This window comes from Capra hircus, chromosome 2 (assembly GCF_001704415.2).
Source record: "Capra hircus breed San Clemente chromosome 2, ASM170441v1, whole genome shotgun sequence".
Taxonomy (NCBI): domain Eukaryota; kingdom Metazoa; phylum Chordata; class Mammalia; order Artiodactyla; family Bovidae; genus Capra; species Capra hircus.
In genome coordinates this window covers 13,629,815-13,656,704 of record NC_030809.1, presented here as the reverse complement: position 1 = coordinate 13,656,704, position 26,890 = coordinate 13,629,815, and the positions used below count along the sequence as shown (strand labels likewise).

The window sequence follows — 26,890 nt, the reverse complement described above, 5'->3', positions numbered from 1 at the left end:
AGACAGCAGCCCACCAGGCTCCCCTGTCCCTGGGATTCTCCAGGCAAGAACACTGGAGTGGGTTGCCATTTCCTTCTCTAATGCATGAAAATGAAAAGTGAAAGTGAAGTCGCTCAGTCGTGTCCAACTCTTAGCGACCCCATGGACTACAGTGCACGAGGCTCCTTTGTCCATGGGATTTTCCAGGCAAGAGTACTGGAGTGGGGTGCCATTGCCTTCTCCAAGATCATGTCATCCCTCTACTCAAAACCCCTAATGACATCCATCTCATTCTAAGTGAAAGTTGAGTCCTCATATTCTCATATAAGGCCCTGGTTTCCTCTAACTCATTCACTTCCTATACTGGCCTCCTTGCTGTTCCTTAAAAAGGCTAAGTTCATTCCCAATACCTAGCTATCGTACTTGTTGAAGGGCTCTCTCACCACTTCTCTGAGTAGCTTGCTTTCCCATTTCCTTCAAACATCAACTCAAATGATGCTTTCTGAGAAAAGCCTGCCCTTACCATCCTGTCTAGAACGGGAAGTCACCTATTCCCTTACTCCATTCTGCTATTCCCTATCTCTCATAACCAAATTAATTTTTATCCATAGCACCTATCGGGCTTCCCTGGTGGCTCAGACAGCAAAGAACCTGTCTGCAGTGCAAGAGACTCGTTTGATCCCTGGGTTGGGAAGATCTCCTGGATAAGGGACTAGCTACCCACTCCAGTATTCTGCCTGGAGAATCGCATGGACAGAGGAGCCTGGTGGGATACAGTCCATGAGGTCGCAGAGTCAAACACTGAGCAGATTAACACACAACACACAGGACTTATCAGTACCTGAAATGTTGGTATTTACTTACTAGGTTCATTGTTTGTAACCCTCATTAGAAAGAAAGTGCCGTGAATTTTACATGTTTGGTCACTACCGTACCTGCAATGACTAGAACAGAGTTTGGCATATAATAGAAATTCTTTTAATGAATGAGGTTGGAGTACAATGTGTGACAGAAGGGACTAGTAAAGAGATGATATTGTGATGTTGCACAAATCATGCAAAGTCTTAAAGGAACTCAGACTTTTCCATAGAAAAAAGAGAATCATAGAAGGCTTTTGAGCGGACTACACTGGATGACCCTCTGTGCTCCAGCAGATTGGGCCCAGGACTGGCAACCTCTCTCGAAGGTAGGCACCAGAAATTCTCTGGATAATAGAACAGAGCCAGCACTGCAGCCAAGGGATGGCTTTCTATTTCTGTTTTCTATATATAGTACAGCACAGAGTAATTATAGCATCTGAATCAAAAGAAGAAAATTATATTCTGGATCAAATATAGCTAAACTTCACTATAATAAGTGGGCAGCCTAACCCCAACATAGATGCTTCCTCATAATAGAGCCTGATTTAGAAAGACCCATGATGGCATATGATAAGTGCAAGAGGCTAGCAAAGCACAGACCACAGGTTCATGGAAAGAGTATCCAGGGCTTCACTATTAAAGCCTCTATACCTATTTTACTAGCCTGCTCATGGCCCATTTCCATTTGCAACACAGAGGTTCCTCTTGTTCTAATTACAGCCTACAAAAACAACTTGCAATTTTCAGACACTGGGATGAAAACTGTCATGTAATGAATAGGTATAGCACTGAATTAAACCAATGCATACTAGAGTTTTGTACAAGGCTTCCCTGGCGGTCCAGTGGTTGAGACTCAGCACTTTCACTACAGAGGGCACAGGTTTGATTCCTGGTTGGTTAACTAAGATCCCACATGGCATGCAGAGTGCCCCCAAAAAGGAAAAGGAAAAAAATTAAGATATTTTATAAATTGTAAATACTAAACAAACGTAAGGCATAAAAGATAATGAAGGGATTAACGACAAGGTGAGAAAACAATGGTGCTAGCTGCTTTCTTGGTAGAAACAGTGGCACCAACCAAGGGGGGAGATTTTACCGTTTCAATTCCCTTAGAGCACTTTTTAATCAAAGAGGACTCATAACTCAGAAGTTCATATACACAAAGGTACTTTAAAAAGTAGTCAGGTCTGATGACTATTACTGCCACTGTTCATCAGACTATTTATCTACCAAGTGAAGAGCAACGGAAGGTTGGATAATGGGTTGACCAAGCAGGTCAGAAAGAGCCTCATACTTAGCAGATCCTTAATAATTATTTTGGAGAACTAAAATACACATCTCAAAGCAGCTTTAGAAACAAAGCAATAACTAGTTGTACCGGCTGTATTAAGCAACCACAAAAACACCCGAAGACCCACAGCAGTGAGAAAACCACAGAACCATTTTAGGAATCTGACAAACACCATTTAAACTCTAAAAGGTTAAAAGAGAATGAAACATAGAAATAGAATTCAGTTTAAAATCAAGCTCTACTAAAGAAGTAAAATTATCTGTCTATAGATATAATTTTTATGTAGAAAATCTTTAAAGAGTCCACAAAAAAATTATTAGAACTAATCGATGAATTCAGAAAAGTTGCAGGATACAAAATCAACATACAAGAATCAGTTTCATTTCTATACACTAACAACTAGCAATCTGAAAAGGAATTAAGAAAACAATTCCATTTATAATAGCATCAAAAAGAATAAAATACTTAGGAATAAACTTAACCAGGGAGGCAAAAATATGAATAATTCTACACTGAAAACTACAAAGCACTGCAGAAAGAAATCATCCCCTGGCAAATAGAAGGCAAAAAAGTAGCAGTGATAGATTTGATTTTCTTGGGCTCCAAAATCACTATGGACAGCGACTGCAGCCATGAAATTAAAAGACGCTTGCTCCTTGAAAAGAAACCTATGACAAACTTAGACAGCAGAGATTAAAATGCAGAGACATCACTTTGCCAACAAAGGTCTGTAGGTCTGTATAGTCAAAGCTATGGTTTTTCCAGTTGTCATGTATGGATGTGAGAGTTGGACCATAAAGAAGGCTGAGTACTGAAGAATTGATGTTTTCGAACTGTGGTGCTGGAGAAAAACTCCTGAGAGTCCCTTGGACAGCAATGAGATCAAACCATTCAATTCTAAAGGAAATCAACCCTGAATATTCATTTTAAGGACTGATGCTGAAGCTGAAGCTCCAACACTTTGGCCACCTAATGCAAAGAGCCGACTCACTGGAAAAGATCAGGATGCTGGGGAAGACTGAAGGCAAAAGGAGAAGCGGATGACAGAGGATGAGATGAGAAGGGGACAACAGAGGATGAGATGAGATGGGGACGACAGAGGATGAGATGACAGATGAGATACAGCATCACCAACTCAATGGACATGAATTTGAGCAAAGTCCAAGAGATAATGAAAGACAGGAAAGTCTGGCGTGCTGCAGTCCATGGGGCTGCAAAGAGTTGGACAAGATTTAGCCACTGAACAACAACAGTTACAGAAGAGAAGGGAGTAATAAAACAGCCACAGCCTCAGAGCAGTCCACATTCAGAGTTAAAGCAGAGGGCAAAAGAGAGTCAAGCAGTGAGATAAAGAAGGGTTTTTTTCAAAAAAAAATCAGATGTCCAGACCCAGGCCCTGTGGACTTGGTACTGAAGAGGTAGAAGGGAAACATGTATTTTAAAAATCTCCAATGGGCTGGGACTTCCCTGGTGGTACAGTGGACAAGAATCTTCATGCCAACGATCAGTTCAATCCCTGGTCTGGGAAGATTGCACATGCCGCAGGCAACTAAGGCCCGTGCGCCACAAATATTGAGCCTGTGCTCTAGTGCCCACAAGCCGCAACTAATGAGCCCCTGTGCCACAACCACTGAGGCCCACACACCTAGAGCCTGTGCTCAGCAACAGAAGCCTGCACACTGCAAACCAAGAGCAGCCCCCACTCACTGCAACTAGAGAAAACCTACACGCAGCAAGGAAGACCCAGGGAAACCAAAAATTAAAAAAAAATTTTTTTTTAATCTCCTTGGGCTAGTTCAGTAGTCTGAATATAAGTGAGAGAGGTAAGGAGCAAAAATGCACAGTAGGAGTGGGAGGGGGAGGAAGGAAGAGAATTGAGGTATTATAAGGCACCACAGACAGGACTTGGTGACTGACTATGTATGGGATAGAAAGGAGAAAAAATTAATTGCACGTTGTTTCTTTCTTGGAGACTAGAAGGTTACTGCTGTCATTGAAACTAGAAATAGAAGCTAGAAGGACAGAAGCAAGGGTTTTGGTGGTTGTGTTTTGGGGCTTGGGGTAGGAATGTGTGTATAGGGAGGAGGGCAAAGAAGAGCTAATGATAGTCGTGACAGGTAACATTAATTAAAAACTTACTTGTCAGTGCTTTATATCTAATTTGAGGAGCTGGGCATCACTCTGCAAGGAGCACAATTATCAAAGATCCACAACAATCCTACTTTGTCAGTTACTGATGTTAGCAAATAGCACAGAAAGGGCTTATACTATGTCTGACTGGCTCTAAGCCAGAGTCTGAGGTACCACTGGGATATTACTTAGTGACATCAAAGTTGTCAGGGCAGCTGAAGTCTTAGAAGGGATGTGATCACCCAGGGAAAGAATATACAGATTGATAAATTATCACCCATATATTGGGCTAATTCTTAATAATGGTACAATGGGCCTTTTTCCTTGTCCAGAAAATGAAGAAAATACTTAAATTTTTAAATAATGCCCACTGAGGGTAAGGACCTTATCAGAATTTTTATGTTCCTAGGTTTGCAATGCCTGGGACAAAATGACCACTTAATAAAAGTTTGCTAAAGCTTTAAAACAAAACAAAACCAAAGAAAACTCCAAAACTTAATAACTGGCCACAGCTAAAAAAACACTACACTATATGAGAACAACCATTTCTGACCTAATTATAGCATAGTTTTTTTTTCCCCCCATTTCCTCTCTGTGCTGTATGCTACAAACAAATGCACTGGGTTTTTTTCTGCACTACAATAATGTCTGTTTTATGAACTGTATAGATGGAAGACACAACACAGTGAGACAGGCACTCTTATCCCCTGCTGGGTGCAAAATAAGTACTTTATAGAAAGACAATTTGATAAGATGTATAAAGAGTCTTAAAGCCCTTATTCAGCAATCTTACTTAGGAATTTATATAAAGAAAGGAATAAGACACGTGGCCAAAGACTAGGTTGAAGTATTCAAAAATATCCCACAAAAAACACGATTAAATAACCCATCATTTAGCCATAGGGTAAAGTATTGTATGGTGCTCTTAAATCAAGTTTTTAAGAATACTTAGGGCTTCCCTGGTGGCTCAGACGGTAAAGAATCTGCCTGCAATGCAGGAGACCCAGGTTCGATCCCTGGGTTGGGATGATCCCCTGGAGAAGCGAATGACTACCACTCCAGTATTCTTGCCTGGAGAATCCCATGGACAGAGGAGCCAGGCAGGCTACAGCCCATGGGGTTACAAAAAGTCAGACACAACTGAGCAACTAACACGCACAAGAACACTTTAGGATACTGGAAAATGCTTTTGATAAATATAATTTAAAAAGTAGGATATAAACTATACCTAGCAAGATGATGATGTGTGTTTATGTATAAACACATATATATGTGAAAATCACATATATATACATGATATGATATACAAATCATATCATATATATATACAATTACAAAGAGCATTATATATTTATCTATGTATATATTTACCTAGAAAAATATAAGAATATTAAGAGTCTCACTGGGTGGAAAGATTACAAGAGATCCTAATGTTCTTTACGTTTCTTAGTATTTCTAAAATTTTTGCAAAAAGTATATTTTTATTTTAAAACTCAAAAAAATATGATAAAGCAAGATAGCACTCACCTTCTTTCTTTTTCTAGAAGAATTTCTCGTGGTGTCAGGCTTTTCAAACTCTGCTGACTTTGCCTCTTCTTTCTCCTCTTCCTCATCAGGTATCAGAGAATACTTGGTCCCACCTGGCTGCATGAAACAATCCTTTGCAAAGTGGCCTGCAGAAAAAAAGTAGAAAAAGTAGGGAGGGAAGAAGCAGTCTCTCCCCTTAGCAGGTGGATCTTCCCCAGAAGCTCCTGAAGGGCTGGCTGGTTCAGGAGGTACTACTAAGTTCATTTACAGCAGCTGTTGCATTCAGAGCAGCTTGACGGCATTGCTCACTCAACCAGAGCTAGACAGGCAGCTGGTCCTAGAGCTGTGGGAAACGTTGGCACTGCTTTGGAAATGGCAAAGAATGCGAGGATATAGGCTTGTGCTGCCCTCATTTGCAACTGGGTTCAGTAATTTTTAAAGGTCTTGTTGTTGTTTAGCTGCTAAGTCGTATCTGATTCTTTTGCAACCATAGCTATGGACTGTAGCCCGCCAGGCTCCTCTGTCTGTGGGATTTCCCATACAAGAATACTGGAGTGGGTTGCCATTTCCTTCTCCAGGAGATCTTCCCAACCCAGGGATTGAACCCACGTCTTCTGCATTGGTTTTAAAGGTCTATTTGGAACTTATTTCTGACAACGAAAGGCTGCTCCAGAGAGCAGAGTATTTACCAGAGGGAGCCAAGTGGCGGGCACAGAAGCCCTCCAGGAAGACAGCTCTTAGGAGGCAGGCAGGAACACAGCACTCAAATTCAAGCTAACACATAGAGAGACAGCAAAGTCACCTGGGGGCAGTCAACATTCACAGCCTGTCAGGTCCGGCCAGCCCTGAGAGATCATCAAACCCAACAGTGCATTTGCAGAAGATATGAAGGCCCAGAGTAAAGAAGTACCTCAAGGTCACACCGACAGCAGCAGAACTAAAACGTACCCTGGGCCTCGTCTCCCTGCCCTGTGCTTTTTCTGTTGCACCCAAACCAACCACCTTTGGCCTGCCTGGGCCAAACTCCATCTTTCATTTTTCTTTTCTGCCTCATGTAACACCTGGCGGAAACAAGTTGAAGGTAAGAGAACCTCACTGTCCCTGCGCCTGCCCTTTAACAGACGCTACACAGCTGGTTTTCTGTGAGCCTGTTGTAGGCCCTGCCTTAGGGGCACAAACAATTTGATAAGATCATCAAAAAGCTATGTGTAAACTATAATACTTTGCAACTCAGAGTCCAGAAGCTGAATGGTGCCTGGAAGGAGAATACAGCATAGAGTTTTCCAAATATCTGGAACAATCCCACAATATCTGCAAGGAAGTATTCGTTCTCTCAATTTCATTTTTCCCTTCCTCCCTCTACTTAATGATAAATCAGGACTTAAACACCACAACCTCAACCTGGACACAAATCTGCTACCACTCATAGAAAAGTCAAGAGAGCAAGGTAGATGAAAGGCTAGGGAGACCTGGTGACAAATTGAGGTCACTCTGAAAATGAGAAGATGGGAATCCCTCTCATTATAGCTCCAACAAGGGAAGTCAGGCTGAAAGAGCTCTTTAATATTTGAGTAGGACTGGAGGAAACTTGAGGAAACAAAGCTAAAAGGAAGTGACTAGCCTGTATTCTTTACTACGAAAAAAATATTGTATTCAGAACTCAGAAGGTAGAGAGAGAAAGGTAAAATAAGCAAGAAAGGATTGATTATACTTCCAAGTCACTTTATTTTTGCAACCAAACAATAATGGTCCTTAGAGATGAAATTTAGATTGTTAACAATCCAACACCCTTACCCCTCCTGTCATAGTACATGGGCGCCCTGCCCAGGCAGGCCATCACCTGTGAGGGAGGGGAGTAGTGGTGGTAGTGTAGTACCCGGCAGGGCCAGCATTCAGAAAAGGAAACAGAAAAAGCACCAAGTCATGAACTCTGATGTGAGTCTAGTAGGAACAGCAGATAAGCAGGTGAGGCCAATACTTGGCTAAAACCCAGGATGATCTAAAGGCACACTAGGTGGCCTCCCTCATCCTGTGAAGAGTTCATCCACAAGGAGAATAAAATTGAAAGGGCAGAGGCTTCACCTTACCTTTACAGCCACACTTCTTGCAGGTGGTGTTCAGGACAGCCTCGAGGGTGATCTTCTGCCCAGTGTAATCCTGGAAGGACCGCCTCCGCCTCTCTTCTTGCCTGTAATGAAATGATACTGACTGTTGGCCCTCTTAAGAGATGTGGCCAGAGATACTACTAGTTAATACTCTATGTTGGTTTTTTGTTTTGTTTTTGGTGTGTAGAAGGGAGAAAGGAAAAGCACTGGGCCTAAGGAGATAGGCAGTGAAAGCAATGACATGAACCAGACAATTTTTTCATTTAGGACAAGGCTCTGAATTAATTACTATGAATAAGACTAGATTTCATCTCACTGATGCACAGGGGATGAAGATACAATTACTCGCCTTGCTAGGTCCCCTACAACCCATACAAGGTCACTCCTGGTGACCATCCAAGATTTCTTAGAAAATCAAGTCCAAATTTCTTATATTGGTATTCAAGGCCTCTCATCAGTTCAGTTCAGTCACTCAGTCGTGTCCGACTCTTTGTGACCCCATGAATTGCAGCACACCAGGCCTCCCTGTCCATCACCAACTCCCGGAGTTCACTCAAACTCACGTCCATCAAGTCGGTGATGCTATCCAGCCATCTCATCCTCTGTCGTCCCCTTCTCCTCTTGCCCCCAATCCCTCCCAGCATCGGAGTCTTTTCCAATGAGTCAACTCTTCACATCAGGTGGCCAAAGTATTGGAGTTTCAGCTTTAGCATCATTCCTTCCAAAGAACACCCAGGACTGATCTCCTTCAGAATGGACTGATTGGATCTCCTTGCAGTCCAAGGGACTCTCGAGTCTTCTCTAACACCACAGTTCAAAAGCATCAATACTTTGGCGCTCAGCTTTCTTCACAGTCCAACTCTCATATCCATACATGACCACTAGAAAAACCATAGCCTTGACTAGACGGACCTTTGTTGGCAAAGTAGCCTGTCTCTAATCTACTTTTCTGGCCTCATCTTTATTTGTACAATATGCTCGAGCCAAACCACACTATTTTACCTTCCCCAGATGGTTCACTGTTTTTGCTTAGGCCCCTCCCTCTTCCTGAAATGCTTTGCTTCCCCTCTTTACTCCCACCTCACCGCCTAACTACACCCAAACATTTCAAGGTTCGGCTCAGTTATTGCTCCTCCTTCTATCAAATTCTCCTCCCTAAGTCCCTCACCCAGAATTAATCTTTTTGTTCATAGTCCCATAACACTTTTAAAAAATCCTAAATACATGGCCAAATAATAAAATACACACAGGAAAGTACAAGTATACAGCTTGATTGATTTTTCACAATTTGAAATATCCACATAATCAGTCCTCACAGGAACAGAACATCACCAACACCACCGAAGCCCCTCTAGCCACTGTGCCTCCTCTAAGAATAACCACTATTCTAGCTCCTAACAGAATAGATTAGTTTTACATATTTTTCCAAGTTATATCAAGAGAATCACAGTATGGACCCTTCTGTATCTGGCTCCTTTCACTGCTCTGTGAGATCCATCTAAGTGTTGTGTGTGGCTGTGGATCATTCTCATTGTTGTAAAGCATTTTTCTATTGATGAATATTTGAGTAATTTCTACTACGAGGGTGCTTCTGTGAACTTTCTATGAGGGTGCTTTTGGTGAACTTGTATATGTACGTGCATTTCTTTTGGGAAATGCCTAATTCCAGGTAGGAGTGTAACTACTGAGTCACAGGGCATCTGTCTCAGTAGACACTGCCATACAGTGTGTTTACCAATTACACTGCTACCAGCAGAGCCAAAGTGCCCCAGCTGTCACAGCTTTTATTACCTTCACTATAATACACAGGACCTACACAGAGTATTCTTAGAAAATGTTTAATTGAAGAGTATCACCCCTGATCACTCTTCCTTTCAGATTCAAACTGCATCCCATATACACTTCAATCCTAGCACATATCACACCACACAGTTGTTATTTCTTTCTAGATCTGGGCCCGTTTAAAAAATATCTTACTTGTCTTTGTTTCCCCGGGCACCTCAGCCCAAGGCTTGGCAAGCAACAGCATCAATGGATGCTTGCTGAAATTTCTTTGTTCTTCATCCAAAATATTTTTCTTTACCTGAATGTCTTTACTCTGACTTCACCTAGGCTTTTCCAACTGTTCACTAGCGAGTCTCTTCAGAGTCCAGCAAAAGTAGAGAAATATTTTGCCAAAAGAGCCACATTACCTAGAGCAATGCAGGTTAATCAAAGCAGAAGAAAGCTACTCACTTCACAAATTCTAGTCAAGTTTTATGGGCTATGTGGGCTCAAGACAGGAAACAAAGAAGATCAAGATACTCCATATTCTGTCCCAGTCATTCTTCAAAGTTCAGCTCAAATATCGCATCTTCTATAAAATGCTCCCTGTTACCACAGGCAAAATTAATACTCACTTTATTTTACTAATTTGTTTATATTTTGCCTCACACTTTATTCCACAACCAAAAAGCAAACTCATGCAAAAAGCCAACTCATGGGAAAAGACCCTGATGCTGGGAAACATGGAAGGCAAAAGAAGAAGGGAGCAGCAGAGGATGAGATGGTTAGATAGCATCACCAACTCAATGGACATGAATTTGAGCAAACTCCGGGAGATAGCGAAGGACAGGGAAGCCTAGAGTGCTGTAGTCCATGGAGTCACAAAGAGTTGGACACAACTTAGCAACTGAACAACAACTTTATCACAACCAGGACTTGAAAAGTAAAGTCTATGTTATATTATTTTCTATATCTGAGCAGACAGCATACCATCTAGCATACTGTTGTCAAAAAAAAAAAATGCAAAGATGTAAAGTTCTATAAATTTATGTCTATACTGCTGACTATTTACATCTGACTTTATGTCTATGGCTGATGAGCACTTCAAATGTGGTTTGCGATTGAGAAATCAGATGGTAAACTTTATTTACTTTCAATTAATTCACATTTAAATCGCCTATGTGATTAGTGGCTTCCCAGTTGGGACAGACCACACAAGCATCTGGTTTAAGTTCTAAAGTCTGCTCAAATCCCTACCTTGTGCCCTAGAAGAATCTTACTCAAATGATAGAAGGTCAGCTGTCTGATATGGGTCACAGGAGAGGGTCCACTCAAAGAGTGAAGTTTGAGGAACAAACACCAAGGTGAGGAGCGTGAAGAAGTAAATAGTAAGTTACTTACCTAGGGTATAAAGTTTCAATTAAGGAAGATGAGTAAGTTCTAGCAGTCTAATGCATGCACTGTACCTACAGTCAACAATACTGTATTATACACTTAAATATTTGTTAAGAGGGTAGATCTCATGCTAACTGTTCTCACTGCAATAAAATTAAATTTAAGAAAACAAGGCAGACATAACTTGAACAGTCACTCCATTGCTTCCAGATGTCATTTGCAGAGCTCAGTTTCAAGTGGCTATGAGTTGCAGCCTAAGCAAACCCTCATTATAATCAATTCCAATCCTCTGTGGATTCAAACATACCATAAGCCAAATCATACCTCCCACCTAACACTCAATTCAACAAATATGGCACTCACTCCCTTTCTGTCCTTATTGCCATCAAGCTAGTTTAGGCTTCAGTACATTTCATTTAAACAGTAATAATTCATTTACTGGTCTCCAGCACACATAGTTGGATTAATCTTTCATTTTTAAGTTTAACTAATAAGAAGCAAACACTAGTACTAGTGATGTGAGGAAGTATACTGAAGTGATAGGACATGGTAGAAAGAGATATATAAATGGATAATTACAGTGTGGTCATACATAAACGTTCTTTCTAAAGACTATACTATGCTGGTTAAACCCAACTGGAAACTGTATTTAGCCCTTTTCCATTTGCAGATTCACTTATTAGATGACCTTGTTAATATTCAATACATTGGGGCCTGAGGGAATGAAATATAAGACCGCTAGATTTTGATGGAGAATGAAAGGTAGTTGTCAAGCTGTGGGTAGCTGGAGACAACAAGAAGATATTGAGCCTAACAGGGTGAAGCCAGAGAATGGGGTACCTGGAGAGAATCATCTACTCAGGAGTCTCTCAAAGGCTCTAAAAACATTCATATTCTTTGACTGATATGCAAAGCTGCCCACAATCTGACTCCAAACTATCTTTCAAGCCCTACATTCTTGTACCTAAGCATACCCTCTTCTTCCCTTAAACAAGACTCTTGAATGTGCCACATGCTTTCCTGCCTCATGCCTTTCCTCAAACTGTTCCTTCTGCCTGGAATACTATTCTCTCCCCTGCTGCCTAACAAAATCTTACCTATTCTTCAAGACTTAGCTCAACTGTCCCCTCTTCTTTGACCATCAAGGCCTGATACCAACTCTTCCTCTTCAGGCTATTTCCTAGAATCCTTCCTTTAAATCACTCTTTTAATATTTATTACATGTTGCCTTGTATCAAAGTTATTTGCATAATTACTTCATTACACTAGGCAGTAAGGTCCTTAGACAGAAACCTTGGTATTGCCATTGTACTTCAAATAGAATAGGAGCCCAATAAATATTTGTCAAATAATAAGCAAATGGATACACTAACTAAACAACTACTATACATTACGTGAGATAAGAAAGATACGATGTGGCCTCTGCCTCACAGCTTTTATATATTCTTTTAAAAGAAGGCATGTGGGGGACTTCCCAGGTAGTCCAGTGGTTAAGATTCCATGCTTTCACGGCAGGAGGCAGAGTTCGATTCCTGGTCAGGGAACTAAGATCCCTGCATGTCATGCAGAATGGCCAAAAAATAAAAAACAAATTAAAAAATAAAAAACAAAAGAAAATGTATGACAATCTCAGATACTAGAGGAAAAATGAAGAAATATTTTAAAACAATAACTACAAGTAGTTATTATATGTTAAATTTCTACTATAGACTAGACAATAAGCTGAAAGTGAAAGTCGCTCACTCATATCCAATTCTTTGTGACCCCATGGACTATACAGTCCATGGAATTCTCCAGGCCAGAATACTGGAGTGGGTAGCCTTTCCCTTCCCTTCTAAGCTAACATTCTTTCTAAACAAGATTTAATTTAAACTATACCATCATTTCTATTACACCAAGATGTAGGTGCCATTCACTTGGCACAGTAAAGATATACCTTCACTGAGGTTCAGAGAGGCTAGGTAATCTCTTCAGGCTCATATACTAGCTTGGGGCAGAACTAGGGCTCTTCCTGATTCAAGTCTAACTCTAAAACCTGTCATCATTCTACTATACCATGCTTCTTTCCTAGATGCAGTCTATAAATAGTTTACAACAAAAGTTACTGTTCAGCCACTTGGTCATTATTAGAAATAGCCCACACATAGAAACATGTACAACATAAAACCAAGGGGTCCTTTCCTTTTGATTTTCTTCCCTCGTTGTAAGAAACAGATGTAGCTCTTTTATCTTGTTTTATATTTTTTACCCTTATAACAGTGGCTTTAGGAAATTTCATTGCTTTTTAATGTGTCTGTATAGATGGGATTCTTTGGAGCAGAAGTAATTTATTATAATGCAATCAGTAAATATCACACTTAACATTTCTGGGCTCAGAATTATAAAAAATTTCAAATATAAAGTATTTGTCAATAATTAGCCCTACCAAAAAAACAAAAAATCAGCCCTACAAATCTGTCAACATTTAGAGACTAAACTACAATAATATGAAAAACTCTGTAATTCACATGCAACACCTAGAAGCATCATGTGGGGAAAACAATATTAGTTTTAACATCAGAAAGACCTGGATTCAACCCACCATAACTTGTTATACAATCACAGGCAAGTTATCACCAAGTATCAAGCTAGAAACTAAGAAAATAAAGTAAAATGGAAATAACACCCACTTTGCAGCTTGTTATAAGAATCAGACACATTAATGTGCATGAATCACCTTGCCTAATCCTGACATATAGTATGTATTCAATAAACATTACTTCCCTTCCTTCATATTCAAAATTATTTTTTTCAGAACTATAAACATAAGGGCTTCCAAACACTGCATTGCCAAGACCCCACTCAAACAACACTTTTTAAAAATTATTTTTAAAAAGTAAATAACATGATGGCCACTAAGAGCACCAAATTAGCATGAAATAAACAATGTGATATTTTATGTAAGAAGCAACAAAATAATGTCATGGTTAACATGAGGATAAACATATGATTTTAGTTGGCTTTCTGAAACACTGAAAACAGTTCATAAACCCCTCAGCCTCCTTCAAGGGATATTAAGGATCTAGGAACCCCTGATTAGAAACCACTTGTGAAGTGAACGTCGCTCAATCGTGTCCACAACTCTTTGCGACCCCATAGGCTATATATATAGTCCATGGAATTCTCCAGGCCAGAATACTGGTGTAGGTAGCCTTTCCCTTCTCCAGGGGATCGTCCCAATCCAGGGATCGAACCCAGGTCTCCTGCACTGCAGGCAGACTCTTTATCAGCTGAGCCACAAAGGAAGCCCAAGAATACTGGAGTGGGTAGCCTATCCCTTTTCCAGGGGATCTTCCCAACCCAGGAATTGAACTGGGGTCTCTTGCATTGCAGGCGGACTCTTTACCAACCGAGCTATCAGGGAAGCCCTAGAAATCACTGGCACACCCTAATTTTACCGAGCTTCACAGATACTGTGTTTTCTACAATTTGAAGGCAACTCTGAATTAAGCAAGTCTATTGGCATTATTTTTCCAACTGTATTTCCTCACTTTATGTCTCAGTATCAAATGAGGTAATTTGGTAGTATTTCAAACTTTTTCATCATCATTATTATTTCATGTTATAGTGATCTCCGATGCTACTATTGTCATCATTTCAGCACTTTTTAGTAATAAAGTATTTTTTAATTAAGGTATATATATTGCTTTTTAGACACTGTGATATTGCACACTTAATAGACTACAGTATACTTTTATATGCACTGGGAAATCAAAAAATTTATGTGACTCAGCCATTTGCTTTATTTGGTGGTCTGGAGCTGAAACCACAGAATCTCAGAGCTATGCTTGTATTCAAGAAAGATTCTGAGACAGCAAATTCTGTGTATCACCAGACAGCATCCTACACAGAAAGTCTTCTATTCATAAATGAAAAGTCAGAAGAGCTAGTGAAAGTAAGGTGCTGTGTTCAGGACACAGCACATCCCAAGATGCAGGAGTCTAAAACCCCACTAGAACTGTCCTTCGTACATGGCCTCTGCCTTTTTTCAGTCCCAGAGCTAGGGGAAAGGCAATTAACAAGTACCTCATGATGAATGCTTTATGGCTAACTGGTTAAAGGGCAGAAGCAGAAAAAGAATAAGGGGAAGGAAGCTAAACCATTGACAGAGCACTTCTATGCTAGGAGCTGCATGTTTGCCATTTCATCTTAGTGTTATCTACAACACTTTCTGGGCTACCTTGGTGGCTCAGATGATAAAGAAGTCGCCATCAATGCAGGAGACCTGGGTTCGATCCCTGGGTCAGGAAGATACCCTGGAGAAGGGAACGGCTACCCAACCCCAGTATTCTTGCCTGGAAAATCCCATGGACAGAGAAGCCTGGTGGGCTATAGTCCATGGGGTCACAAAGAGTCAGACACGACTGAATAACTAAGCACACACACACACATAACACTTTCTACCTCTAAAAACCAAAGATCACATAATTTATCAATATCACAGTCTACAAACAGTGGAGTGTAGGTGGGCCTGATTCACTATATCATTCTGTGGTTTGAAAAGTTATTTTAACCTTTCCAAACCTTTTACCTACTCAATGATAACGTTGTTGGGATCAAGGTCCTTCCCAGTCCCTTGGTTGACAACCTTCATGGAGAGGGATACTTTTATCCTATCATTTTTCATCTGAAAAATACAAAAGCAAAATTGGCAAAAGCTCAAAGTACATCATTTGGACTGCTGGTCTAAAATTATCTAAGAACTGGAAGTTTTTATCATGTATCTAACACTGAGTTCCTCTAGGAACTCAGGTCCTGTGCTAGGAACATTTTGTGTATTAATAAGCATAACAGGCAAATTCTATGGCAAAGGCATTTCAAGAAATGGTTTTCTTTATCATTCTTGACCCTCCTTAGGGGAAAGACAAAAATGACTGCTCAGAAATCCAGGGCCTGCGGAAGTAACCAGGCAAAAATTAAAGCTATTTTTTTTTTTATATAGTTCAGTGTAATAATCGGTTCAGAGATCCATGAGCATAGAATGGATTTAAGAACTTTCCAGTGGACTAGATCTCCTTTTGGACTTTGTCTAAAAGTTTCTTAAACATGAAGTCAACTAACAGTGCCTTTAAATGTGAAGACAGTTGTTAGCCACATTGGTCTTCTTTTGCTTCTGTCAGCACTTGAAGGCCTCTACAATTTGGGGTCTGTATCAGCTACTCTCTTTGCCTGGAATATGCTTTTCTCAACTCTTCACATGACTGGCTCCTTTTCCTTTGGGTCTCAGATCATATACAACCACCATCCCCCCAAAAGTCTGTTTCTGACTGTTGTATCTAAATCAACCTCCACATTGCTTGACTCTACTACAGCACTTACTGTAACCTGTAGTTATTGTTAATTATTTTAGTTTGCTCACTTCTTATTTATCTCCTCTTGTATAGAATGTATATTCTACACAAGTTCCATAACCACTGAAGTCATTTATATCTGATTTACTAACTCAGGCATCCCTCAGACCTAGTATATATTAGGCACTCAAACGCTGTTGAATATCTCTTTCAGAACTGTCTCCTCTGCCATCCTCTGGGGAAGAGCAGGTCTCAGTGCGCATGCACATCTCGCCAGTGGCCTGCACAGACCCACAGACCCTCAAGCGAGCTGCTGTTAACAGGGTCCTCCTGCATTTTCTCACTTTCCCTCACATAGCATGGTGTCAGGTATTATGAAAAATGACTGTAAACTCTATGTTCTTTTTCGTTTTGGTCCAAATTGAAGTGTATTTGGAACTTTTCTACCAAAGACAGGCTCATAGATTTAAGTTTTCTTCTCTGTTTTTGGTTCTTTTTTTTTTCCCCCTCCACATCCATCATTAGGATGAACTGCAGGGAGCGAAGTCTCATAAACAAGTAATTATTGGACCACACTGTTTACAGTTCACACTGTCCTTCTGAGTTTACATGACAGACAGATAGCCAAAAGGTTTAAATTCAGGTCAGATTACCAGCCACAGTTAACATATACACACTCGTGAAGTATCACCATGAAAAGCTTAGAAAGTCCCAGTTTTACTTAGCAGTTTCTAACCAGCTGAAGTTGCACAGAACTTTACCTCTCGGCCAATAAGCTTCACCCACACTTTGTCTCCAACATCTACTATCTCAGAGGGCTTATCCACGCGACAGGATGACATGTGGGTTCGATGGACCAGACCTGGGCACAAGAAGAAAAAAAGCACTGGGCATACTCATACTCATACTCTAAATAACATAGTAAAGAGACAATGGGAGTTGGGGATTCACTGAAAAAGTTTTCATTAGTTTTAAACTACAAATTAAAATAATTTGAGATGACTTTTTATACTTAATCAACTAACAAATATTCTTTAAAATAATGCTTAATTATAGAGTAGAGATGCAGAGATGTGATGCAACAGCTATATTTTTATAATACTGGTAAAAATATAAGTTGGTAAAATTCTTTGAAAACAAAAGGCATAAAGATGTTTATACCTTTGATGCAAAAAAAAAACACCACTGGAATTTTTCCAAAAGAAAAATTCAACAGAGGCAAAAATTTATGGCATATAAAAATACCTGCAGTATTATTATCTACAAAGGTTAAAAATAAAAATTATGACAAAATGTAAATGACCAATACTTGGAAAACAGCTTGATAAATTATGATAAATCTTTCATAAAAGGGTAAGCAGCCATTTAAATTAGTTATAAAAATAATTATGGTGTTAAGTGAAAAAAGTAAAAATAAACAAGGTTGCCATTTTTAATATATTAAATTAGCAAAATATTTAGAAGAGAATAATATCCAGTGTTGATATCAATATAGTAAAATAAGAAATACTACTGAAGCTAACATAAATTTTTAGAAATCACTTAGCAATGGCTATCAAGAGTGATAAAAATATTTAATAAAATTAACAGACATCCTTTTCCTTGTCTATCCAAGGTCATTTTCTGGGAGAACCACCTTCCTTACATTCTAAAATAATCTGGTCAGTCCTTGTAGTTTGGTTGGAGCTGATCTAACCCCCAGCTGTGGGGATATGACACAGGCATAGGCAATCAAGGCTTCACTCCCCAGGCCACAGCGACTGCTGGTTCAGGGACAGACACAAGAAACTAGCTAAATCAGATCTTTCTCAAGACTTTTGTCAGGATTATAAACTACAAGAAGTTACCAACGCCCATCTTTACCACCAGGTGGCAAGAGTCAGCCAGAAGCAAAGAAGAGCCTGCATAAGCAAGAGACAAAGCCCTGAAGGCATAAACTAAGCACTGGATCCAGCCCTGATGGAAGCTAGATTTATGAATATCTTACACTGCCCAGGGAAATTATCCAAAAATTTACAAAATGTTTCTCCTGCATTTCTGTCCCTAGCAACCAAGAGTTCTAAATATTAACTTGACCCATAATCACTTCTGAGACTAAGAAAAAAATCTTATACATAGAAAAATCTATCTGTACCTAGAAAAGTGATTTACATCAAAATAGTCAATGTATTTTTAAGACAGAGGAAAAAAACAGAAATAAGCAAATATCCAGCAATAGGGTAATGGCTAAGTCTACAGTACAGCTACTCGACAGCCCATTAAAAACAATGTTCAGAAGATTATGTAAAAATATATCAATAATTAATTCGTTTGCAAATATTTGAGTGCCTACTATGTGCCACGCACTGTAGGAAACAGCGTTTCTTATTTAAATAATGAAAATGCTTAAAACAGATTCCAAAAATTAGAAAGGAATAATCCAAAATACTATAGCAATGGTTAGACTAGGGTATAGGATTACAGGTCAATTTTTTTTACTTTCAAATGTTCCAATAATAGAGAACTCTATTCTGAGGGAAATTAATATAATAAACACTTATTCTGAATGAAAATAAACCTGGAATCTAAAGAAAAAATAAGTCAAAGATTTCTGACCCAAAAACTTGCACTCCCTGAAGTTTCCTGAGAGAATTACTAACCTTTATTCTCAATCTCTCTCACACACATGCATACACAAGGTTGTCAGCACACGCCTGTAACAAAGTATCTGCCATCTGTGTTTGGAGTTCCTGTGGGAAGCCACTCCTTTCTCTGTTCATGGTTATTGGATCTCTCAGACCTACTTCAGCTGATTCTGGAGGCTGACAGTCTATCTTCCAATACTGCCAGAGCCAAAATGCTTTATATATATATTATATAACCCATGTTTTAAATTTCAGACCATCATATAATCTTTAAATTGGATAAAATTCATGAATCTGGGCTCTTTTCTTCTTCGTGATCACGTAATGAGCGGAGTAACCTAATTAGAAAACCCAGAGGAAATTCAGATGCCCTAAAGGAAAGGGAAACCTTTCATTTTGACATCTTTGTGGCTGCAACTGTCCTCTAATTCTAAACTTCACTTTTTTTCCTGAACTGCAAATGGAAGTTGTGAAGGAAATTAATGTTGAACCTAATATACTTGAGAGAACATTTTCTTTCCTGAAACAGGTCTATTTATTGGAGTACCACAAAGAAAGAATGAGTTAACCATTTGTTCTCCTATGTGATTCCAAAGTAGGATATTTTTTGGCCCAAGCATCTCTTCAATATGGCATTTTGCAGAGCATTAATAATGAAAAATTATAAACAACTTAAAATGATTATGTGATACATGTGAATGATAAACTAACGCCATTTAAATGTTTATAAAAAGTGTTTTAAAAGACAAAAAAATGTTTAACATTCGTTAAGTATAAAAGCTACAAAATGTATACACAGGATATAATCTTAATTTCAGTATGTTCATTTCTATGTACATATGTGACTATAGAGAAATACACTGAAATGTTAACAGCACCTATCTCTGTGTGGTAGTAATGATCATTTGCTTTTGTAGGTTCTCTCTTATTATTCCATAAGCATGAATATTTTTAACCATAAAAAATGTTAGCTATAAAACCAAATATATATATTTATAAACAAAATCTAAACATGATACGTACACTATGATTGAAATTATGTAAAACTATGTCTCATGGACACAGATGAAAAGGGAACACAAAAATTGTTATACTGGTGTGTAGGATTTTTATAGTTGAAACTTAATGGCTTATCTCCTTCGCTTATTGGGTGAATTAAACAAGAGAAATGGTTGAGCCCATAGTCTTAAATGTAAACGTCAGGTAGGCAGTTGGATATGTAAGTCCACAGATCAGAGGAGGGGTATGAATTGAAAAAACAGTGTAGGAATCTTCAGCGTGCAGATGCTTATATACCAAAATACATTAATTAGACTGTCAATTTAGTGATTGGTTCAGAGATACACACAATTCACCAAGTTATTAACTTACAATAGAAGATATACTTTTCTTATACCTGGAAGGTTCCAAGTCCTTATCTGGGAAAACTACTCACTGACCCCAGTATCATTAATCTGACCTAAAAATCAGATTAATGATTGGAAATTGTTTCAACATGGAATAAGAAAAGGGAAACAAACTGTTTTGAGAGATGTTTCCTGTCTATGAAGGTTTGATGGACTTCCTCATAAAAGAATCCATCTCTCTCGTTCCTATCATCAGATTCATTTCTTCTTTAATAAGGTAAGATAAACACTGCTAACTTCAGGCTCTCAGGCTTTCTTTTACTATGTTCCAGAGATTGATATCTACTCATATAATCTCTTCCTAGTAGAAAGATACAATCAATTAGATTTCAGTCTACTAAACTGCAATTTCATTCCAGTTCTTTTTCCCTGGAATTAAACTCAGATTACCTTGTTGAAGTCTTGAATGTTCCCATCTCTTCAGTCACAGATTTACAGGCAATTACCCGGTATATTTCTATCTGTGGCTAATCCTATCCTCTGTATGAGGGATTTATCATTAGTTTCATTCTCAGCCTGAATTCTTGGGAAGTATTTCATTGTTAACCACACACACCACCAATAGTTGGATTAAGTATATATGGCAGAAAACCAAAATAAAACATGAGGCTCCCTCAGTTCATACTGGATACCTCACTAGATACAGTATATCCACGCATCCATTTAATCCTTCCTTACATTAGCCCTGTGACATAGACTCACATGAGGAAATAGTCTAGAAGTAAATTGTCCAAAGTGGCAGAGCTGATAAAGAAATGCAATTCAAATGTCTTCAACATCATATTGATACTTCTCCATTATTTTCTATATTATCAATCTGTTATCTTTTCAATTAAAAAGAGAAAGACAATCCGCAACAGTAGAAACACATCTAATTCTTGTCTAGCAAAGGCTCTAAAACAGAAATCAACACAAATGCTTTGCTCATTGTGTTACATGGAGGAAGCAGTCTGTATCTGGATCTCTGACATTAAGTCATAAATACCCAAAGGGCATATCAAGTCCATCACCATATTCAATATACCCAACATAACACTTAAACAGAATGTGTCCCAACTGAGTGTCTGCTGGTAAAAAAAAAAAAAATTCTGACAACTTGGAAAGAGCTAGAATCTTAACTGTCATATGAAAAAAACAGAGCCTATAACAGTTCCCTTAAAAATATTCCCCCAACTGTTTTATGTTCACCATTAATTTTACAAAGTTCACTGACAGTAAAGGAAAAAGGTAAAAACTACAAACCATTAGAGGTCAGCTGCAGCCAAAAAACATGAAAATAAGGTCTCCTTTACCTCTGGGACATATGAATTTCCTCTCTAGACTTTTCAAGTTAATTTACTGAGCTGGTCAAAAAGTTCGTTTGGATTTTGTTACGGAAAAACCCAGAATGAACTTTTTTGGCTAACTGAATATCTTCAAGCAGCGATTCACAACGATAATGTAAGCACATAAACTGAAGTGCTTGCACATCCTTTATCCTGTGGTATTAGGGGTTCATTCAGACATTTACTAAACATCCACTATACTATAAGCAAAAATGGATCTAAGGATGAGCTAAGACATGATCTTGCCAGTCAAGAAACTCTAAAAATAACACACATGGTCCTATTTCACAGATAAGGAAACGAAGGCTCAAGGACAAGCAACCTGCTATAGTCAAGAAGCTAGTAAGTGGTAGAGCTAGGACTAGGATTTATTTTTTCATTTAATAAAATTCGCTGAACATCCATTATATCTCAGGCACTGTAGCAGGCCCTGACTTATCCCAGTAGCCTATTCACAGCTCAGTGGACTAACTGAAACTTCACTCATTTCATTACACTACATTGTAATTTGTTTACACCTCTAGACTGCAAACAATCTGAGAGCAGCAGGGACCATGTTTTCTTATCTCTGTTCCCACGTAACACAGTGACCAAAACACAGAACTCAGTAATCATTTGTTAAACCTGAATTCACTGCTAAAAATATTTGTACTTCTACCACAAGCAAGGCACTTTAAAAGTGCAACAATGAATAATCTCTACTCTCAAAATTTTGTAGTTCAATGCTGGTGGGAAGAGGATAGTAGAGAAAGAAAGAACTTCGTAAACATATAGGGCTGCATTGTCCACTACAATAGTCACTAGCTACAGATGTTTAAAGTTTGAATTTAATCAAAACAAACAAAATTTAAAAGTCAGTAGGCTACCGTATTAAACAACAGATGTGGTATAATATAAAAATATATTTGGTCTTTGTCCCTGCTCCCTACACAGAACTCTTAAAACTCTTGGAATTTCCCTAGAGATAGTGGTTTCTTTGTAATTCATAAGTCTCTTTTGATCATACTAGAGCTTATGCTAAAGAGTCCCCACTTTGTTGTGGGGACCCTTGATAATTCCTGGACGGAGCTGTCACCAGAAAGACCAAGTGATGAAAGTGATGAACTTTCAGCTCCACTGACCTCCAGGAAAGAGGGAGAGGGCCTAGAGACTGAGCTCGATAAAAACCCTTAAACAATGACAGCCAGAGAGTTTACAGGTTGTTGAACACATCAACCTGTTGGAGGGCGGTATGCCAGAGGACATGGAAGCTCTGTGTACTCCCCACTCTGTATCTTGCCCTATGCATCTCTTCCATTTGGCTGTTCCTGCTTGCATCCTTTATAATAAACTGGCAAACAAAAGGAAAGTGTTTTCCTGAGATCTGTGAGCCATTTTAGCAAATTATCAAACTCATAGAGGGGAGGTCGAGAGAACTCCTGATTCATAGCAAAGTATTGACTGGAGACATATTTAATATGTTTTTTGTTACCCAAACATTATTGACCAGAAACATTTAATTCTCCAACCAGTTGGTGTCTGGAGAACTGGCTGGTGTTAGACAACATATCAGATAAAGAACATTTCCATCATTGTGGAAAGTTCTATCAGACAATACTATAAGAGGGGAAAGAAAATTTAGTTTAGATCTGAATACTAGGAACCAGTCTTTGACTCAGTAGTGATTTAAAAATTCTGAAAACAGAAATCTGAGAAAAATAACTCAAATTAGAGTCTACCTTCCTGACAGATGTTAAAATCTAGAGATCATTTATTTCATAACTCAGTCCTCTCAGGACTGTACTTAATAATCTTCTTCCATTTAAGGGCAGAGAAGCTAAAGTATACTGTGGAAAAGTCAACTGCTCAAGTTACCCAATAAACCTACAGATGTGCCCAGGATTAGAACTCGTGGAGTTTCCATCTAATGATTTGGCTCTCTGACCTCTCCCTTCAAGCTTATCTCAGCACAGGTGTTAGACTGACAGAGTCACTTGTAAACTGGCAGTCACGATCAGAGGCATCATCTGACAGGGTATGGATATAAGTGAGTTGAAGACTAACTGTTAGCTGGAAGGTGGCAGGCTTTTAATCCTCACACAGTCACCAAAGTGTCACATAAATGCTCAAGTAAGAATGGGACTTTCAGGTACTGGTGTCTATGGCAAGCACACTGACAAGAAAATCTGTCTTCAGGTCTAAAGAGGTGCATACCATACAGGGATGAGGATGAGTTTCATGTCATTAAATCTCAGCCAACATGAAAAGAGAGATTTTATTACAGATTGCCAATTGTTAGCTTGGAAACTATTAGTAAGCTATTTCTAATTAGCTAAGATGCAATTTGCAGCAGAGTAGTCTCCAAAGCTAAAGGTAAGGTCAGCTTTTGTAAAACAAAAAATAATTTTTTTAAATTACAAATAGCAAAAGTTCCTTTAAAAAAAAAATGTATAGTATAGTTGACTTACAAAGTTGTGTTTAATTTCTGCTGTACACAAACTGTGAAAGCTCCCTTTCCGTCTCTCCTTGATCAAACCAAGCTCCCCACAGGTGACCACGGCTAATTTGTTGACTATTCTTTCAAACTTTCTTCTAAATATACACAATGACATTTAAAATACATAAGTATATGTTGCTGTTGTTAAGTTGTGTCTGACTCTTTCGTGATCCCACGGACCGTAGCCCACCAGGCTCCTCTGGCCATGGGATTTCCCAGGCGAGAATACTGGAGTGGGTTGACATTTCCTCCTCCAGGGCATCTTCCTGACCCAGGGATGGAACACGGCACTTGCATTAGCAGGTGGATTCTTTACCACTGAGTTACCTCAGAAGCCATAGGCATATGTGAACATGCCTTAAAAGGGGGAGAGGGAGATAAGCAGCCTGGAGTGATTGATAATAGGTAACTGTCACATAAGCATGCTCATGCGCAGTCCTGTCCAACTCTTTGCAGCCCACCAGGCTCCTCTGTCCATGAGATTTCCCAGGCAAGACTACTGGAGCAGGTTAACGTTTTCTCCTCCAGGGGATCTTCCCAACCCAGGGATTGAACCTGGGTCTCCTGCATTGCAGGCAGATTCTTTACCACTGTACCACCTGGAAAGCCCGATAATAGCTACAGAGTTTCTTTTGTATGACAAAACTGGTATCAAACTAGACTGTGGTGATGGTTACAAAATTCTGTGACTATACTCAAAACTACTGAACTATGCACTCTGAATGAAATGTAGATCTGTGAATTATATCTTAATAAAGCTGTTAAAAATGTTATATAAATGGAACCATAATACAGGTAATCTTTCAGGATTAGTTTTTTTTCACTCAGTATAATTCTCTGGAAATGAATCTAGATCATTGTGTATTTTGATACTTCATTCTCATTCCTTTGTACTGCAGAGCAGTATTCCATTGAATGGATATATTATAGTTATATTTTTAATCACTATTGAGAATGAGCATCTTGTAAGATATTTATTGTTCAACTGCTGTTTTTTCTCCTGTGAATTATCCTTCCATATCCTTGGCCCCATTCCTACTTTCCTCTTTTCTATTAGTCCTGTGTCATATGGACTGCAAATTCTTTTTTCTCATTTAACTTTGCTTATGATGATGTTTACAATTATGTTTTTTATTTTTATATAGTCAAATATACTTCTATATTGACTTTTATGTAGTCAAATACTCTTCTATATTTTCTCCTAATAATATATTTATGTATATCTTTTAGATTAAGATCTTTAACACATCTGCATCAGGAGGCCTGGGTTCTAGTCCTGACCATGCTATAACCTAGCTCAAACATTCTGAGCAGGTCACCAGTCTATGGAATCTACTTAACACAATTATTTAGAGAAACAAATAAGACTATAGATACAAAAGGGATTCTCTAAAAATGTTCAATAGATACCTATCAATTATGAAGAAAATTTAAAGCATTTTATGTATATAAATTTGTACTGGTTACAATACTATATCCTTTCCCTATGCAACATGCTAGAAAACTCACAACGTTAGTCTCAGAGAATAAGTAGCTTGCTCTCCCCCAAATCCTAAGTCCAAAGAGGTCAAGTGACTCAACCAGGATCACAGGAGAAATTTAGGGAAGAGTTACTTCTAGAAGTGAACACAAATGGTTGTGCCCCCTGCCCTCCCCAGAAGTCAGAAAAACACCATTCTTCAGAGTTAAGGCTTCCTAAAAATGAGCTTTAATCAATTGTCTGTATTTGTATCTTTACACTAGAAACAAAAACAAACTACTATCTGAATAAAGTAGAGCTTATAATTAGAGGTGAAAGTAGACAGAGCCAAATGAAGAGTGCTGAATTTCGAGTTACTGGTTCCCACCTTGCTTCCGACAGCCTGGGATTTTGATAAAGGCTCCATAGTCTGTGACCATAGCAACCTATAAAAACAAACAAACAAAAAGAATCTTTGTCACACAAATGAGCTCTCTCCTGTAGAATTTAACCTCATCTCTTTGAATTTCCACTTGGTACTGACTGCCTGAAATTGATATTCTGTCAAATATTCTTTCTGTTCTTTTAGAGATTTAAACTGACAGGTATGTGTGATTCTAATAAAAACACTGGTGAGACTGGAGTTATGTCAGATGGTATTATGGTACTTGTGGTTCAGTCACTAAGTCATGTCCAACTCTTTGTGAGGCTTCTCTGTCCTTCACTATCTCCCTGAGTTTGCTCAAATTCATGTCCACTGAGTTTCTGATACCATCCAACCATCCCATCCTCTATCATCCCCTTTTCCTCCTGCCCTCAATCTTCCCCAGCATCAGGGTCTTTTCTACTGAGTCAGTTCATTGCATCAGTATTGAAGCTTCAGCTTCAACATCAGTTCTTCCAGTGAAGGTTCATGGTTGATTTCCTTTAGGATTGGCTGGTTTGATCTCCTTGCTCTCCAAGGGACTTTCAGGAGTCTTCTCCAACACTACAATTTGAAAGCATCAATTCTTTGGCACTCAGCCTTCTTTATGGTCCAAGTCTCACATCCATATAAAGTTATAGTTTATATTCTCTGGAATGGAGGTCCCCAGTCCAAATAGAGAAGTTTAATACTTTGGGATGGATCGTGTGAGGCATCTCTTTTTCCTAAACTTTGAACCAGTAAGACCATACAGCTTGCTCCATTTCACTCCAAACCGGAGTCTTGGGTTTTATC

At 38.9% G+C, this 26,890-nt stretch overlaps 1 protein-coding gene across 2 annotated transcripts in view; it reads right to left on the bottom strand.

Annotated features, from left to right (window-relative positions):
- ZCCHC17 (zinc finger CCHC-type containing 17) overlaps positions 1-26,890 on the bottom strand; it is a 51,507-nt gene that overhangs the window by 7,377 nt on the left and 17,240 nt on the right. For both annotated transcript variants that reach the window (XM_013973678.2, XM_013973681.2), the window contains exons 3-7: positions 26,060-26,117; positions 17,143-17,243; positions 15,626-15,717; positions 7,875-7,975; positions 5,788-5,933 (exon numbers count right to left, since the gene is read on the bottom strand). In XM_013973678.2, coding sequence (XP_013829132.2) covers positions 5,788-5,933; positions 7,875-7,975; positions 15,626-15,717; positions 17,143-17,243; positions 26,060-26,117 — 498 coding nt within the window. The remainder of the gene's footprint in view (positions 1-5,787; positions 5,934-7,874; positions 7,976-15,625; positions 15,718-17,142; positions 17,244-26,059; positions 26,118-26,890) is intronic.